The sequence below is a fragment of the Brachyhypopomus gauderio genome, chromosome 1 (assembly GCF_052324685.1).
Source record: "Brachyhypopomus gauderio isolate BG-103 chromosome 1, BGAUD_0.2, whole genome shotgun sequence".
Lineage (NCBI taxonomy): Eukaryota > Metazoa > Chordata > Actinopteri > Gymnotiformes > Hypopomidae > Brachyhypopomus > Brachyhypopomus gauderio.
In genome coordinates, this window is record NC_135211.1 from 48,459,106 (window position 1) to 48,477,167 (window position 18,062).

General features: G+C 45.6%; 2 protein-coding genes across 6 annotated transcripts in view; one reads left to right on the plus strand and one right to left on the minus strand.

Annotated features, from left to right (window-relative positions):
• Nucleotides 1-18,062, plus strand: part of chrna8 (cholinergic receptor, nicotinic, alpha 8) — a 42,984-nt gene that overhangs the window by 24,577 nt on the left and 345 nt on the right. The window contains exons 5-10 of the mRNA XM_077017684.1: nt 5,951-6,030; nt 7,854-8,021; nt 13,958-14,152; nt 14,345-14,431; nt 14,694-14,803; nt 16,797-18,062. The exon at nt 16,797-18,062 is cut by the window's right edge and continues 345 nt beyond it. Coding sequence (XP_076873799.1) covers nt 5,951-6,030; nt 7,854-8,021; nt 13,958-14,152; nt 14,345-14,431; nt 14,694-14,803; nt 16,797-17,285 — 1,129 coding nt within the window. The 3' untranslated portion in view covers nt 17,286-18,062. The remainder of the gene's footprint in view (nt 1-5,950; nt 6,031-7,853; nt 8,022-13,957; nt 14,153-14,344; nt 14,432-14,693; nt 14,804-16,796) is intronic.
• Nucleotides 3,479-18,062, minus strand: part of dnah6 (dynein, axonemal, heavy chain 6) — a 202,994-nt gene continuing 188,410 nt past the window's right edge. For 2 of the 5 annotated variants that reach the window (XR_013133269.1, XR_013133257.1), the window contains exons 79-83: nt 17,974-18,062; nt 17,737-17,891; nt 14,011-14,131; nt 3,850-5,277; nt 3,479-3,626 (exon numbers count right to left, since the gene is read on the minus strand). The exon at nt 17,974-18,062 is cut by the window's right edge and continues 80 nt beyond it. The gene's annotated coding sequence lies outside the window, so the exon portion shown is untranslated. Of the gene's footprint in view, nt 3,627-3,849; nt 5,278-14,010; nt 14,132-17,242; nt 17,551-17,736; nt 17,892-17,944 lie in introns of those variants that run through there. The other 3 variants (XR_013133258.1, XR_013133266.1, XM_077017625.1) reach the window with 3 other exon arrangements.

An 18,062-nucleotide genomic window follows, 5' to 3' on the forward strand; every position in this document is an offset into this window, starting at 1 on the left:
CGCATGGAGACCCCACTAGGTCCGGGAGTGCCGCAGTCCACCTCCAGGAGCGACCTGCAACACATCACACACACACGCACACAGACGACACACAACACATAACGCGCACTGCTCTGACCACTGACCCCTCTTTACCCAGGGGGGAGGGGACCCCTTCTTGGTATGAGGAGACACCCTGTCTGTACACCCCAGGCATCCTCTGCCTACTTAAAGGGTACAGGGGCTCCTCCTTGCTCAGGGGTCCCTCCCAACCGGTCAGGTCTCCTGATGGAGCAGTGCCTTCTGAGCCACATGTCGTGGCTCAGGAACCCCATAGCTCCCCCCCAAAAACATATTTAGGGGGGGCCCCTCCGGGGAACAACAAAACAAAAACACAGACACAACATATAACACTGACGCACCTAAGATGCCCTCCGTGCCACATCCAGTGGCACGGGACCTCAAATGGGCCCCTCCCCACACACAGTGAAGAGGGGTGCAAGAGAGGAATTACATAAAACAAATCATGCTACACGCTAGGACAAAACGAACACGCAGAGACAGAGAATACAAACAAAAGGACAGGACCCACCGATGCGCGCGCTCGCAGTCGCTCACCCCTGTCACCACGGGATATCGGGATATCGGATATCCCCAGCTCTAGTCACCGCCGTGTTACTTTACGGGTCTTACACAAACAACATTTAAACACGGCGGGACGAGTGGGGACAGACTCAACACACTCTCAGACAATACACGACAAATACACAGCACGTAGACAAACACTTACCACGAGACATGACCACAAACGAAGGAGAAAGTAAAGGAGACTGGCGGCTTCCGAAGCCTGGCTGGTTATTCTGTGACGGGCAGGGGTGAGCAACTAAAAAGGAAGCGATCACGCCAAGTCTCAGGGAAATAGGATGGTTTAATAGAAAGTGTGCAAACCAAAAACCCGTGCATTGTTCCGAATGAAGGAAATAATAACCAGCAGTCAACTGGTACAAAGACAAGACATATATAGACGAACAAACGACCCTCAGGTGAGACGGATCACGGGTCCCGCCCACCTGAGGGACGAACATCACGTGACCAAAAACAGGACCGCTGCCGCTGTAACCGGGGGCGACCGGCAGGGGGCCCCCCCACAACGTGACATTTCTATTATAAAAAAAACATGGTCCCCACTGAACACATGCCCCTGTTTACACACACACACACACACACACACAGAAGGCTAAATAGACAAAGGCAATATGACATCACCAGTGTAGTTTCAATATGTAAGAAATAACTCAGAAATAAAAAACCTCTGAGATAAAAAAAAAAAACCTGATTAATCCAACTCCAGTCAGAACCAGTTAGACGTCTCCGACTTAGACCAGTACTAATTACAGGTAAATGGAACTTGTGTCCAGACCTGAATTTCTGAATTTGTGCATCTGTGTAATGTAATGTGATGTAATGTAATGTATCACATATTTTCCCCTGGTCTGCTAGATCCATTACTGGATATATTGTGCAGTTCAATTAAGAGAAAAAGGGCAAAATTAAGTTTTATAAACCTCAGAGCTCCTCCAGGGCCACTTCCTTTGTTGAAGTTTGTATTGCGAGGTGTGTGGAGCGACAGCATACACACACACACACACACACACATTGTTCTGTGTTGAGGTTGGCTATGCTTAATGGGTTATGCACATTCCCGTGAGCTCGTCAGCTAAATGTCACGGCCCTGATCACCAGAGTCAGTGGTGTGGAGAAGAGCCGACCTGCAGCTGGATAACGCTGGGCTGACACCTGCCCATCTCTGGGCTGTGTGTGTGTGTGTGTGTGTGTGTGTGTTAGGTTTGGTTCACATTTGGTTAAAATCAGCATGCACATATTTTCCTTATTGAACCATCCATCTGTTCATCTGGGGTGCAGCACAATCCAAATGTGGTATTTGGCAATGCACAAATTAAGGTTTTTCCTAATATTAATTTCACACAAATATTTTTACATTTTACAAATTACTTGATTTCCCAAAAGGAAAAAAAAACTCATAACTGTGAGTGGTTGGTATTTCTGCTCTGCCTGTCTGGGTTTATGTGACAGGAAGGCATTAGGAAAGTAATGGGGAGGGAGAGCAGGAGTGTTACAGGAAGGGGCAGTAGGAGTGACACAGGGAGAGACAGGAGTGTTACAGGGAGATACAGCAGGAGTGTTACAGGGAGATACAGCAGGAGTGTTACAGGGAGAGACAGCAGGAGTGATACAGGGAGACAGCAGGAGTGTAACAGGGAGAGACAGCAGGAGTGTTACAGGGAGAGACAGCAGGAGTGTTATAGGGAGAGACAGCAGGAGTCTTATAGGGAGAGAAAGCAGGAGTATTACAGGGAGAGACAGCAGGAGTGATACAGGGAGACAGCAGGAGTGTTATAGGGAGAGACAGCAGGAGTGTTACAGGGAGAGACAGCAGGAGTCTTATAGGGAGAGACAGCAGGAGTCTTGTAGGGAGAGACAACAGGAGTGTTACAGGGAGAGACAACAGGAGTCTTATAGGGAGAGACAGCAGGAGTATTACAGGGAAAGACAGCAGGAGTGATACAGGGAGACAGCAGGAGTGTTATAGGGAGGGACAGCAGGAGTTTTATAGGGAGACACCAGGAGTTTTATAGGGAGACAGCAGGAGTGTTACAGGGAGAGAGAATGTGTTACAGTGAGAGACCATGTGAGTGTTACAGGGAGAGATTGTGTGAGTGTTACGGAGAGAGATGTAAATGTCAATTGTGATTTTTTCACCACAATCTAAATTTGTCCTCCGCTTTCAACCCATCTGTGCAGTTAGAACACAAACACACACTAGTGATTACTAGGGGACTGTGGATCACACGTGCCCAGAGCGGTGGGCAGCCCTAGCCCGGCGCCCGGGGAGCAGTTGGGGTTAGGTGCCTTGCTCAAGGGCACCTCAGTCATGGCCTCAGGTCTGGGAGTTGAAACCACGACACTCTGGTCACAAGACCAGTTCCCTACCACCAGGCCACATTTGACTGTTACAGGGAGAGACTGTGTGAGTGTTACAGGGAGAGACTGTGTGTTACAGGGAGAAAGAATGTGTTACAGTGAGAGACCATGTGAGTGTTACAGGGGAGAGAGAGAAGGGGATAGTGCCGGGGAGAGACAGCACTGGAAATGGGCCATGGCACTGTTTTGTTCTGATTTTTATCATTTTCAACCTCCTAACACACCATGCTAATCTCATTCTTTCTTTCTGGCTGTGTCCTTCTTGCTTAAAACATCTTTTCCATATAAATGTGTCTTGGTGTTTGTTTGAAAGAGAAAACCATGCAGCAAACGACACAAAATAGAGTGACTGAGAAATAGGGAGAGAGAGGGAGAGAGAGAGGCAGAGAGGGAGGAGGGAGACTGTAATGGGAGTGACAGAAACTGTGTGCACACTTTTAATCTTCTCTGTATCATTCTGAACACGTGTTCTTCCATATACACCTACTGGCAAGCAATATCAGGAGAAGTCGCTCCGGGAAACATTTGCACTGCTGGGCAATGCATGATCTCAACGTCCTCCTCTACGATGGGGTCAGCAGTGTGACTCTAGGTTTGCTTTTGAAGGGCAGTGGGTGGGTGTGAAAACTCCATCCCCTCTCCATCTGCACGCAGGCCACAGACAGACACCGCGCTTCAGAAAGGCCCATTCAGTACGGCCCAGACACCATCAGACATGTGCACTTCCCATTTTAATATGATTTAAATTATTTTACATTTATCAAGGACAATTAAAAAGCTGATTTGACATGTCAGAGAAAGAGAGAGAGCGAGAGAGAGAAAGAGAGAGGGTTAGAGACAGTCAGAGAGAAATATTAGTGAACTTACCTTTGTGTTGGAGACTGATTAAAAAGAGTAATTTCCGTCTGATTGGCCACACCACATAAATCTTTATTGTGCAAATTCCTTATATTTCCAGTCATCATGGCACCAGACTCCTGCTAAAATGACATTAGAGTTGTGTACTTCCTCTTGAAGGAAATGATGTAAAGGGCATTTAAAGTGCCTCCACTTCCATCTGTCTTCTTTAAATATCACGACAGAAGCGTCATAAAATATTTCTAATCGGGGTCCACATTGCTCAGCTCAATTACGGCGCTGCTCTTGGCAGGGTGCTAAAACATTATTCCTTCGGGCTACGCTCAAATCCAAACACGTAGCAAAGTTTCAAAATGTGCTGACTCCATCTGTTTGGGGACGAGACAGAGTCCGATCAGGACTGACCTTTGATATGCGCGATGGTTTCCGATATTAAATATTCTGTTGTGAGGGATGCCAAGATCAAAAGTCTTCAGAAAAACTGAAGCTTGATCCAGTGGAGGAACAGCAGCGAATGCTAATGATGCATTAGCTGGTGGTGTGTGGACTAGCTCAGCCATCCAGCTGTCTGCAGAAACGTGGACACAGCTGAAGAAAAGCTGCTGTTTGGATCAATGGTGCTGGATTCAGAGAACAGAGCGTAGCTTTCATACCCGAAGCCCTGTTCTCCCGAAGACGCATTTGGAGTTGGTCCTGGCATGACCCAAATGGCAGAAGTAAGTTCGAGGATGTCACACGAAGGCCTGGAGCCGTGCTGGGTTTGAGGCCGGCCGCTCCACCACAGTGCAGCACGTGTCAGATCCACGTCCTGCTAAGCACCGAATTCCAACCTCATGAAAGCAACATTCTGTGCCTGCAGCTTTGAGATAGTCATCTCCAACTAGACCACAGCAGCAAGCTGATGGAAAATGGTGATACTGGCTCTCCAAGAGCCTAGGTACCTTCTATTAACTATATAAATCATTGCCAATAAAACCACAACATTGTGTGTCTGCATGTGCATTTATAGCAGAGCCAGTAAGCTCTACGGTAAGCTTTACTGTAAGCTGGTTCAGTATATGCTTAAAACATCAGTCCGCTCAGCACAATGACCATAAATGACGTCATTCAGATGTCACTTACATTGAAATATGTATTCTGCTAGAGGAGCAGGAGGAACGATAGATCACTGACCCATTTCATTCAGTGCAGAATTTGCCTTTGCAAGTGGGTGGTTGGGAATTCACCATTTTAATGCCCTTAATGATGTTAATGGAGAAGGAGTTCAGAGCAGGTCGGTGTGGGCGTTAGGTGCTGGTGTGAAGCAAGGGTGAACCATGGGTCCGCTTTAGTAGAGCCTGAGCAGGGTCCCACAGCACTGGATCCACTGATGGTTGGTCTTCAAAATGAGGTTTACAAGACATACCTCTCCACATTGTGTAGCCAAACCTCTCCATGCTATGTAGCCCAAACACACACACACACACACACACACACACACACACACACACACACACACACACACACACACACACAGTTAGGCTCAACACAGGAAACATCTGTGATTATAATGTACATCCTCTCCCCCCCTGTGGAGTGATGGATGAGGATTGGCACAGTAGGTTTTTACACTGCGGCATCATGGTGCTAATATTGCTGGTCCTGGCTCTGCTATGATTTCACCTGAATTATGTCTTTGTTTCATATTCATGACATGGCAGGTGTTAATAATGGATCTGCCTGCTGAATAATAGAGAGATCAGGGCCAGAGGTACTAAAGCACCTAATTCTGCTAAACACTTTTAATTAGAGGCAGATTTCTCAAAGCTTTCTCAAAGTTATCACTCCTTTTCCCTAAGCAAATGTAGCCATTAAATACTATTGCTATATCATGAATGGTTAAGGAGAAATGCTTGAACCTTCAGAATGGGTAACTGAGAATAAGAATAATAATAATGTGTAAATCAGTGTCGGAGGACCTGACACGTCTGTCCTTCACAGTGATCTTTTAGGACCTGAACCTGTTTAGTGGTGTATGAATGTCGATGCTTCTTTTCATTTTCTATGAAAATTCTATGACAGTTGGGAATAAATGCATAAAGTTTATGTGCTGTGTTGTTTTTCGTCCCAGTGCTGACGAGAGATTTGACGCCACTTTTCACACTAATGTTCTGGTGAATTCGTCCGGAGCGTGTCAGTATATACCACCAGGTAAGACACACTTACACACACACACATACACACTAGCTCAGTCCTTTAGTGTGTGCGTTACTCCTGTGGAGTTTCTGTGTTGGACCCTTTAAAAAATGCTGCTGTCACACTGAACATTACTGCATAAGTCTCAAAGCACAACTTACACACCTGTGTTTGGAATACACACACCATGTGAATGTGTGTGTTTAGAATACACATTCCTATGTGTGTGTGTTTGTTTGAATAAGGCGTGGTTATGACCCAGTCTAGGTTAGGCCACAATATAAAGTGTGGAGTAAATGTTGAACAGCTGTGACTGTGGTAAATGAGAAGACCACTGAAGAGAATGACTGCTGGAACGATAGCCGGGTTTCCATCCAAACCTTTCAAAAAAATTATGCGCAATTTCAAAGTTTCGGCAGAAAAAAAATGCGAATTAAGCCTTGTTTCCATTCATTACTGTTATGCGAATAAACTTTAGATCACGTGAGAGGACGCCAAACAATAGTGGTTTTTACATCCATCTGGCAGTTACGCATTTTTTCTATACATGGAGAAGTTAAATTCAATTTTTGCTCTCTCCAGAACTGTTTTTGTATGCATTTGCCATCTTTACATCGCGATCATGTTTGCTCTTCGACGCCGGGCAGGACGAGCGCAAGAACATTTATTAAGGGCGGAAATTTCAGTGCGACTACGGCGACATCCGCCATATACCTGGGCTTTCGTCAATTAAATCAAGGAAAGCTGTAGTTTCCTCGTCCGTCCACACATAACGCGACGGACAATCCTGTCCCGCCATGTTTTAGATCTGATCACATGGTACAGAACCACATGACTTGAGGCATGATACGTCATCATTTATACGAAAACCCTTTTCCATCCAGTTTTTCTGAATTTAGTCTAACTTTTCCACCTCCTCCTAGCGTAAAAATCTTTTTGCGATATTTGGGGCTTTTTTCGAATTTTTTGACTTTTTCCATCCAGCTTTTTTCATGCGCATTTTCAAAATGCGCAAAAACTCGGTGGATGGAAAACCCTTGATTGTATTGACTTGGAAATAGTGTATGAAACAGGGAGGACAAACAAGCACACTAGGGGGACGGCCAATGTTCAAAACGCAAATGACCAAAATAAACCCCTCAGACTAAGTGTACAGGAGAATCTCAGTAACCTGGAGGAAAATGAGAAAGACACGTTAACCTCCTAACACTTATCTACACCTCCATATACCTCCCAACACTACCCTACACCTCCATGCTCCTCCCTACACCTCCATATGCCTTTCAACACCTCCCCAACACCTCCGAAGACCTCCCTACACCTCCATACATCTATCTACACCTCCATATGCCTCCATACATCTACTTACACCTCCGTACACCTCCTTACATCTACCTACACCTCCCTACACCTCCACACATCTATCTACACCTCCATATATCTACATACACCTCCATATGCCTCGCTACACCTTGTTACATCTACCTAGACCTCCCTACACCTCCTTACATCTACCTAGACCTCCCTACACCTCCATATGCCTTCCTACACCTCCTCACACCTCCATACATCCCCCTACCCCTTCTAACACCACACCAACATAACTTACCTCAAAACATCCACACACAAAACTGCAACCAACACTACACCTGCTGTGAAGTGTTCAACAGAGAACACGGACGAAGAGGACTGTGTTACAGCCAATTACAAAATGACACACCAAAGCACAGAGTGAATACACTAGCAGGAATACTCAGAGCATGAAACAGGACAGGACACACATTTATCCCTGTATCTGTGTGTATGTGTGTGTGTGTGTGTGTGTGTATTCTTGACAGGAATCCTGAAGAGCACATGCTACATTGATGTGCGCTGGTTCCCTTTCGATGTGCAGAAGTGTGACATGAAGTTCGGCTCCTGGACGCATAACGGCTGGCTGCTGGACCTGCAGATGCAGGAGGCAGATATTTCCACATACATCCCCAATGGAGAGTGGGACCTAGTGGGTGAGGATCAGTGATGGCTTAGTTACCTTGAAAAAGTAATCCGATTACTGATTACTCCTTTTAAAAGTAACTTAGTTACGTTACTGATTACTTGATTTTAAAAGTAACTACTTTAGTAGTTACATTCAGCAGCAAAATAAATTTTTCCAATACTCACTTTATTGGAAATGCATTTTTAACAGTAACAATGTATTGAAGCAGGTTCGGTAACCGAGGCAGAAACTGCTTATTCCAAAAATCCCGAGGAGGGAAACTTTATTGATAACGCAACCCTGGCGCGTGCAGACCCCGCCCCCCCAGTGTCACTTAAAGGTCTAAGGCTCCTTGAGTGGCCAAGTGTCTGTCCCTTAGGGACTTCACCGTGAGCAGTAGTAGTTGCTACAGTATCTCCTGACATTACGTTTGTGTAGCTGCACGGTATTATTTGTAAATTTATTTGTAAACGTAATACAAGCGAACTGTTCAGTCAGACAGCTATTTGTTGTGAAACTAAATACAATTACAATTTCAAGCATTTTTAAGTAGGCTACATTAGTCAAAATTCCAGCACTTTTCAAACGTGGAACACAAAGCAACATTAAAATTCTTCAGGTAAATGTTCCTTCCCCTGTTTTTGAGGGGTGTTTCTTTACACTACCACATATCATTACGGGAGGACACTGCAAAAAATGACTTGTAAAACGCGCTCGCGCTCTCACAGGGTCGCACGCAGTGTGCGGAGTCGAGCGCTATGGTCAGACACAAAAGTAGAACTGAGCCAAGAAGAAAGCAAAAATATATATTTTTACTAGGGAAAATAAAAATAGTAATGCACAGTTACGTGGATAAGAAACTTTAATCTTATTACTGGACTGGAAATAGTAGCACGTTATATTACTCGTTACCGAAAAAAGTGGTAAGATTAGAGTAACGCGTTACTCATACACACTTACACATCCCCAATGGAGAGTGGGACTTTGTGTGTAAGTATATTCACACACATACTCATACATACACAAATTCATACACACTTACAGTGGGGAAAATAAGTATTTAGTCAGTCACTAATTGTGCAAGTTCTCCCACTTAAAAAGATGAGAGAGGCCGGTAATTGACATCATAGGTAGACCTCAACTATGAGAGACAAAATGTGAAAAAAAAATTGAGAAAATCATTTTGTCTGACTTTTAAAGAATTTATTTGCAAATAATGGTGGAAAATAAGTATTTGGTCAATAACAAAAGTTCATCTCAATACTTTGTTGTATATCCTCTGTTGGCAATGACAGAGGTCAAACGTTTTCTGTAAGTCTTCACAAGGTTGGCACACACTGTTGCTGGTATGTTGGCCCATTCCTCCATGCAGATCTCCTCACGTTTCATCTTCATTGCCCTTGCTGATGGAAGGAGGTTTGTACCCAAAATCTCACAATACATGGCCCCATTCATTCTTTCATGTACACGGACCAGTCGTCCTGGTCCCTTTGCAGAGAAACAGCCCCAAAGCATGATGTTGCCACCCCCATGCTTGACAGTTGGTATGGTGTTCTTTGGATGCAACTCAGCATTCACTGTCCTCCAAACACGACGAGTTGTGTTTTTACCAAATAGTTCTACTTTGGTTTCATCTGACCATATGACATTCTCCCAATACTCTTCTGGAACATCCAAATGCTCTCTAGCAAACTTCAGACGTGCCTGGCTTAAGCAGGGGGACACGTCTGGCACTGCAAAATCTGAGTCCCTGGCGTCGTAGTGTGTTGCTGATGGTAGCCTTTGTAACGTTGGTCCCAGCTTTCTGCAGGTCATTCACTAGATCCCCTCTTATGGTTCTGGGATTTTTCCTCACCGTTCTTGTGATCATTTTGACCCCACAGGCTAAGATCTTGCGTGGAGCCCCAGATCGAGGGAGATTAGTAGTGGTCTTGTAGGTCTTCCATTTTCTGATTATTGCTCCCACAGTAGATTTCTTCACACCAAGCTGCTTGCCTATTGCAGATTCAGTCTTCCCAGCCTACAATTCGGTTTCTGGTGTCCTCCAACAGCTTTTTCGTCTTCACCATAGTGGAGATTGGAGTGTGACTGTTTGAGGTTGTGGGCAGGTGTCTTTTATACTGTTAATGACTTCAAAGTGGTGCCATTAATACAGGTAATGAGTGGAGGAAAGAGGAGCCTCTTAAAAAAGAAGTTACAGGTCTGTGACAGCCAGAAATCTTGCTTGTTTGTAGGTGACCAAATACTTATTTTCCACCATTATTTGCAAATAAATTCTTTAAAAGTCAGACAAAATGATTTTCTCAATTTTTTTTTCACATTTTGTCTCTCATAGTTGAGGTCTACCTATGATGTAAATTACAGGCCTCTCTCATCTTTTTAAGTGGGAGAACTTGCACAATTGGTGACTGACTAAATACTTATTTTCCCCACTGTACACATCCCCAACAGGGAGTAGGACTTAGTGGGTGAGAACATACACACACACTCACACATTTACACACACTTACACATCCCCAACAGGGAGTAGGAACATACATACACACTGACACATCCCCAATGGAGTGTGGGACTTAGTGGGTGAGAGCATATACACTTACACATACTCACATACTCACATACTCTCACACACACACACACACACACACACTCACACACTCACTAATCCCCACTCCCTGTTGTGTAAGGGGGTGTGTGTGTAAGAACACACACACAGGAGTAAGCACAGGTTTTCAGAAGCGTAAGCACTGATAAGTGACTCTCTCTCTCTGTAAACACACTCTCTCTCTGTATACACACACTCTCTGTACACACACTTTCTTTACTGTTCCCTTTCATCTTTTGTGTTTCACTTTGTTACCAGAGGCAGTTAGATTCTGCTGCTTGTCTCCAATGTTGAATTCCAGTGCCAGTGACACTGTGTTTGTTTGTGTGTGTGTGTGTGTGTGTGTCTTATTGCCTCTCTCCCTTTCCTGAAGGGACAGTATTGATTGTCTTCCTGCATTGATTTTTCCCCCTGAGGAGTTAAGAGAAATATTGGTTTATGTGTAAGAGGAATAAATATTTGACACACTGGGAACCAGAGGGACAAACCGAGCCACTTTACACACGCTGTCTCTAACAATGAGCCATGAGTCTGAGGTTACATGTGTCTGAGACATAAACAAGGTCATGTGTCTGAGACATAAACGAGGTCATGTGTCTGAGACATAAACGAGGTCACATGCCTGAGACATAAACAAGGTCATGTGTGTGAGACATAAACAAGGTCACGTGCCTGAGACATAAACGAGGTCACACGTCTCAGAGACCTAAACAAGGCCATGTGTCTCAGAGACCTAAACAAGCCAATGTGTCTCAGAGACCTAAAGAAGGTCACATGTCTCAGACACCTAAACAAGGCCAAGTCTCAGAGACCTACACAAGACAACATGTCTCGGAGACCTAAACAAGGTCGCACATCTCAGAGACCCACACAACACATGTCTCAGAGACCTAAACAAGGTCACATATCTCAAATACTTACACTTGACATTCGACTCATTCCAGCTTGTGTGTTTTTGTTTGTTTATAAATCCACTGTCTGCTGTCAGCCAGGGTGAGAATATTTCTGCTGCATGAATCAGGGCTGTTTTTATAGTCCATCTTTTGCCTACGTAGGTCCTTTCACTCTCTGTGAGACACATTGTGCCCTCCTAGAACAGCGGGACCAGCAGGTAGACAAAAGGAGGACAGACTCTGTGTACGTCTGGAATTTGGCTTCATCTGGAGTTTCTCCCAGTGATCACTGATTTGATATTATCACCCACAGTAATGAGTTAACACCTACCCATTAAAACCCAGCGGGGCAGAAACAAACATTCAAACATTAAAATTCAAGTTTGTCCTTCAGTGTAGTTTCTTTTGTCAATAAATAGTCCCACTAAGGCTACATTCACATTATAAGTCACATTGTTCAGTTTCAATCTTCACATTCATTGCTAGTGAACTGTCTCTGTGTGTAATGTGAACACACATGTTCTCTGAAATGGCACACGTGCACACTTCCATGCACTTTTTCACGAGAAACCTGGGTCACCAACAACAGAAAACGACTCAGGGTAGTAAAACTCAAATCTCCTGTATGAACAAAATTTTGCTCTGGAGGACAGGAAACCGTTCATCATCTGGGCATGACCTGGAAGAGAAAGATAACCTCAAACACCCAAGGTTACACCTAGGGTCACCTGGGCATGACCTGGAAGAGAAAGATAACCTCAGACACCCAAGGTTACACCTAGGGTCACCTGGGCATGACCAGGAAGAGAAAGATAACCAGCACTCCAGGAGTTCATTAGTTTGGTTTGAATGGTCTGGCCAAAAAATCAGAGAAGAAATTAACAATAGGTTAAACACAGTGAAACGTCACTAGATTTTGGATTTGTTTGTTTTTAGACGGGATAAAATGTGCCAAGGGCCTGAAAGGCACTTCCTGTCACTCTCATTTGACATTTGGCCTTTTGACAGAGGGACCAATAGTAGTAGTAGTTTGGGTGTTAGCACTCACCCGAGTCTCAGCCAACATCATGTACATGTGTATGTTCACGTGTGTGTGAGCAGCAGGGACAGTCAGTCCCATGTAGACCAAAAAATGTTCCAAGGCCCTATATAGGACATTCTTGACTACTGTCCAGACACTGTTCAGAGGCGACGCCATGCATCTGCGAATGTACACACATCAGCAAGATCAGACACTCCAGAGTTTAACGAGGAAATGAAACAAGGATTCCGTCTTTAAGTGTTGGTTTTGGAAGCACAAAAGATTGTGGCTGATGAATGTTATGTAATGAGCCAATTAGCTGGGTCAACAGGGCTCTACACAGAGATACGATTCCCTCTCTAGGTTTGGTTGTGCTTGTTTTTATCTCCCATCCCCTTGAATACACACACACACACACACACACACACACACACGATTATAGAAAGCCTTTGTAATTTGCAATTTAAGAACATTCACAAGAAGAATCAATTACATTTTTTTATCTTAGACCTGCTTCATTAGAAGATGTAATAAGTAGCAGTTTTAATACAAAATACATTTACTTTTAAAATACTTTTAAGTGCTGTATTGCTGATGTGAAATGAGTACATTACAAAAAACTGTTCCATAATCTAAACTGTGCCTTAGATGTACAGAAAAGTAGTTTTCTATGGTTTCCCTGTTTATAAAAGAGGACATGAGAAAGCAAAATAGTTAAATATTTTATTGGTTCCCCAGGACTTCAGAGCACTGACGGTGGTGCGTGACTTTCAGCATCAACCACCTTCCTCCCCAACAATGTGTTCTCACCAAGAAGGCATCTCGCTGTCATTCTTAACTTCTTAACTCATTCCTAATAAGATTCTTCGCTAAGGAACCTGCTGTAGTTGTAATTCTCCAGTAGCAGGAGATGAGGTGCAGTTCACATATTAAGAAACATTCAGATTTGTCAGTGATTCGATACACGTTTGAAGGCGTGTGTGTTCATGTGTGTTCATGGTGTGAGATGTTCAGTATTATTACATTTCCATTTGTTGAAATTGTTGGCTGGGTGACATTTTGGCCTTTCGTTTCATTTGATGAATGGAAATATTGATTTTCGTCCTTTGGAAAAGGGTAAACGGATTATGCAGAAACGGAGAAGTGAGAACAGGCAGCAAACAGAAGTGTGTTGAATAAACATGGCGAGGACAAGAGGAGGAGGAGGAGGAGGAAGATGAATCGCCGTCGCTACCTTCTTTGTTCTCTGGTGATGTTTAGTTTCGTGAGCGATGGTTTTACTGATGAAGATGAAATGCAGACACTTTCAAGGACACCACAGACATTTAAAAGTAAAAGAGCGAGTAGTTTGTCACTGGGCGGAGTGTTGAGAACAGAGCCGGCGGCCGCTCCTGAAGTCTGACGGGGTTTTAAATAGTGATATTGTGTGTGTGTGTGTTGGACAGGGGTCCCGGGGAAAAGGAACGAGCTGTACTACGAGTGCTGTAAGGAGCCGTACCCGGACGTGACGTACACGGTGACCATGCGGCGGCGCACGCTCTACTACGGCCTCAACCTTCTCATCCCCTGTGTGCTCATCTCAGGACTCGCCCTGCTGGTGTTCCTGCTGCCCGCAGACTCTGGGGAGAAGATCTCGCTGGGTAACACACACACACACACTAACACACACACGCTAACACACTTACACACACTCAGTGAAGCCAACCTACCACGGCTATCTCCTTTGTTGACCCTGACCTCTGACCTGCTGGTCATTAGTGCGTGTACAGATTGTTGTGAGGTCAAAGGTGAAAGGTTACAGTTGATGTGGCTCTCCCTCCTCTTCCCATCAGGCATCACGGTGCTGCTGTCCCTCACTGTCTTCATGCTGCTGGTGGCGGAGATCATGCCCGCCACCTCAGACTCCGTCCCCCTCATAGGTAGGCCACGCCCCCTCCTCCTCCACCTTAACCTCACTTCTGAAGGCCCAGCTAATGTGCTAACGTGGCTAATACATACAGGAGGCTAAAAGAAGCTTGTAGTCATGTCAGCTGTTCAGTGTTCGGCTGTTCACGGTTCAGTTTTGACAGTTTTGTTTGTCAGAGGGAAAGTGATGGCTGTGTGTGTGCCGTGTGTTTGACAGAAGGATTTTGACAGCAGTCTGTGTGCCGTGTGTGTGTGTGTGTGTGTGTGTGTGTGCAGCGCAGTACTTTGCCAGTACGATGATGATAGTGGGCCTCTCTGTGGTCGTCACGGTGCTCGTCCTGCAGTTTCACCATCATGATCCACAGGGAGGCAAAATGCCAAAATGGGTGAGTGGAACCACGCCCCTCCTTAGAGGGATACAATATCACAGATGTGCTACGCCCCTCCTTAGAGGGATACAATATCACAGATGTGCCACGCCCCTCCTTAGAGGGATACAATATCACAGATGTGCCACGCCCCTCCTTAGAGGGATACAATATCACAGATGTGCCACGCCCCTCCTTAGAGGGATACATTATCACAGATGTGCCACGCCCCTCCTTAGAGGGATACAATATCACAGATGTGCCACGCCCCTCCTTAAAGAGATACAATATCACAGATGTGCCACGCCCCTCCTTAAAGGGATACAATATCAGATGTGCCACGCCCCTCCTTAAAGGGATACAATACCACAGATGTGCTACGCCCCTCCTTAAGGAGATACAATATCACAGATGTGCCACGCCCCTCCTTAAAGGGATACAATATCACAGATGTGCCACGCCCCTCCTTAGAGGGATACAATATCACAGATGTGCCACGCCCCTCCTTAGAGGGATACAATATCACAGATGTGCCACGCCCCTCCTTAGAGGGATACAATATCACAGATGTGCCACGCCCCTCCTTAAAGAGATACAGTATCACAGATGTGCAACGCCCCCCCCCCCCCTTTAAAGGGATACAATATCACAGATATGCCACGCCCCCCCTTTAAAGGGATACAATATCACAGATATGCCACGCCCCCCTTTTAAAGGGACACAATATCAGATGTGCCACGCCCCCTTTTAAAGGGATACATCACAGATGTGCCACGCCCATCTTTTAAAGGGACACAATATCACAGATATGCCACGCCCCCCCATTAAAGGGATACGATATCACAGATGTGCCACGCCTCCCTTTTAAAGGGATACGATATCACAGATGTGCCACGCCCTGACCTTGTGAAGCATTACACAACAGCCTTTATACAGAAACAAGTGGAACTATAATCCAACGGGTCTCTACACCAACAGAATGAGTAGTTCCAGAATGTTGTAGACTGGAGCTGAGAGAGTCGCACTGTTAATCAGGTCCCTTTGCTAAAATATTAATGTATTCTTTCCAACTCCTATTAGAAAGAAAGAAAAAAATAATATCTTTGAAGTCCATTCGGACAGCGTTTCTTATTTAGCTCAGTTCCACTGTGCCTATGATATGAGACAGGTCTGAATATTTAAACAAAGCAGGGCGCGCAGAGGGCTACAGACAGACAGACAGACACGCACACAGACACACGCGTGCACTCTGTCTGCAATGTACACTACCCAACAGGGCTCAGACACCCAGCTGTTGCCTGTGTGTTCAGCAGACAAAAGGAATAATAAAGGAATGTGCTAGAATCACCCCCATCAACTAATATTAGCTTTGGAATTTCAGTGCAAGGTCCCAAATGTCATGAATTTTATAATAGTTTTGCATCAGTACATAACATAGCAGTTTGAATTTATTGATTTTCATATCATGAAAAAAAGAATGTTAACAATTCATGACAGAGCATATTACTAAATGACTTTTAGCCGAGTGTTGAATAACGGATATAAAATGACAGCTGGGTCCTCTAGTCCTCTATACTCAACTCCCATCCTGCCCAGCTGCTCCACTGCAGAGTTTAGCTCCAACACAGCCGGGCGGTGGTGTCCAGGTGCTACCCAGGCATTAACTCAACCAGGAGGGTAAAGGTACTCAGTCAGTCCACTCAAATCACAGCTCTTATGATCCAGGGCCTAAAGACGCTGAACCGTCTCTTCATCTACCAGTCAGACAGGAGGTCAGAGAACATATCCAATCAGTGTAAATGCTCCATTCCCAAAAGACTGCAGTCCAGAAAATGGATCTGAGATTTGGGAGTTAAAAACCTCTCTGCCCAAGAACCCGCCATGTGAATATGACATGCGTGTAACAGCCTCGATCAATCTCACAACCAGATTGCCCCGTAAACACTTGCAGATCGAGCCCAGTCTAAGCTCTTTCTCTCCCTCTCTCCCATCTTCCCTCCCTCCCGAGCAGGTGAGAGTGATCCTGCTCAACTGGTGTGCCTGGTTCCTGCGCATGAAGAAGCCGGGTGAGGAGAGCAGGTCGTCCTACAAGTACGCCCGCCCGCCGCTCCACCACGCCAGCGCCGGCAGCATCCAGATGTCCGCGCTGGCCGGCCCGGCGTCCTCCGCCACCAACGGCCACATGAACCTCTACTTCGGCTTCCACGCGGGCGACGGCGGCTGCGGGCCGCCCAGCGGCGACTCTGGCGTGTCCTCGGCGGCCGAGAGGCGGGAGTCGGCGCAGGAGATCCAGCGCATCCTGGCGGAGGTGACGTACATCGCGCAGCGCTTCCGTGCCCAGGACGAGGCGGAGGCCGTGTGCGGCGAGTGGAAGTTCGCGGCGGCCGTGGTCGACCGCCTCTGCCTCGTCACCTTCTCCCTCTTCTCCATCGTCTGCACCTTCACCATCCTCATGTCGGCGCCCAACTTCATCGAGGCCGTCTCCAAGGACTACACATAGTCGCCGCGGCGCCTTTCGCCACCGCTTCTTCGTTGTTGTTGTTGTTGTTTTAGGTAGATTAGGTATGTTTAAGGGAAAACGCTCGACACTGCAATCAGACGTCGTGTGAAAGGCACGATTCGGTACGCTATGACACAAATGCTGAGGTTCGATTCTGCACACGTGAGTCAGTGAGACTTATGAATCGGTGTGAGTCAGTGTGAATCACGTGAGTCACGTGCAAAGTGTGATTCAGTCTTCGTGTACTGCCAAAGTCAATTCATTCCTCGTTGGTTTTGAGTAACATGAACAATAATCAAAAAAAGGACACAAAAAATAGAATAAGAAGACAAAAGCTGTGTGTATTTTTAAAATCTAGTTATTTGTGAGCAGCGTGTATAAATCCACAGTATCTCTCTGGAACACGTGTGGTAATGTTAGTAGGTGTACTGAGTATAATAATGACGCTCACCTCTCTGAGTGCTTCTCTCCATCCACTACACTCCTGCTAAAGACCTCGCTGTAAAGACCTCCCTGTAAGAACCTCCCTGGCCACTGCTGTAAACTGCTTTTGCTGTTTTGGTTCTTTGCTGACTCCTGATCTGTGAGGTCTTTGTAACATGTTCACTAAAGGACACAAAGGGAAAATGAGACTGCGTTCTAGCGGCATTTCCAGAACTTTCCCTCCAAGCTGATTCAGAAATCAAACCTTGGTCTCGTCAGCGCTAGGACACGTGACGTATTTCCTACGTGGTACGAGTTCTTCTGTTGGGCTGGCAGATTTATTGTACAGCACAC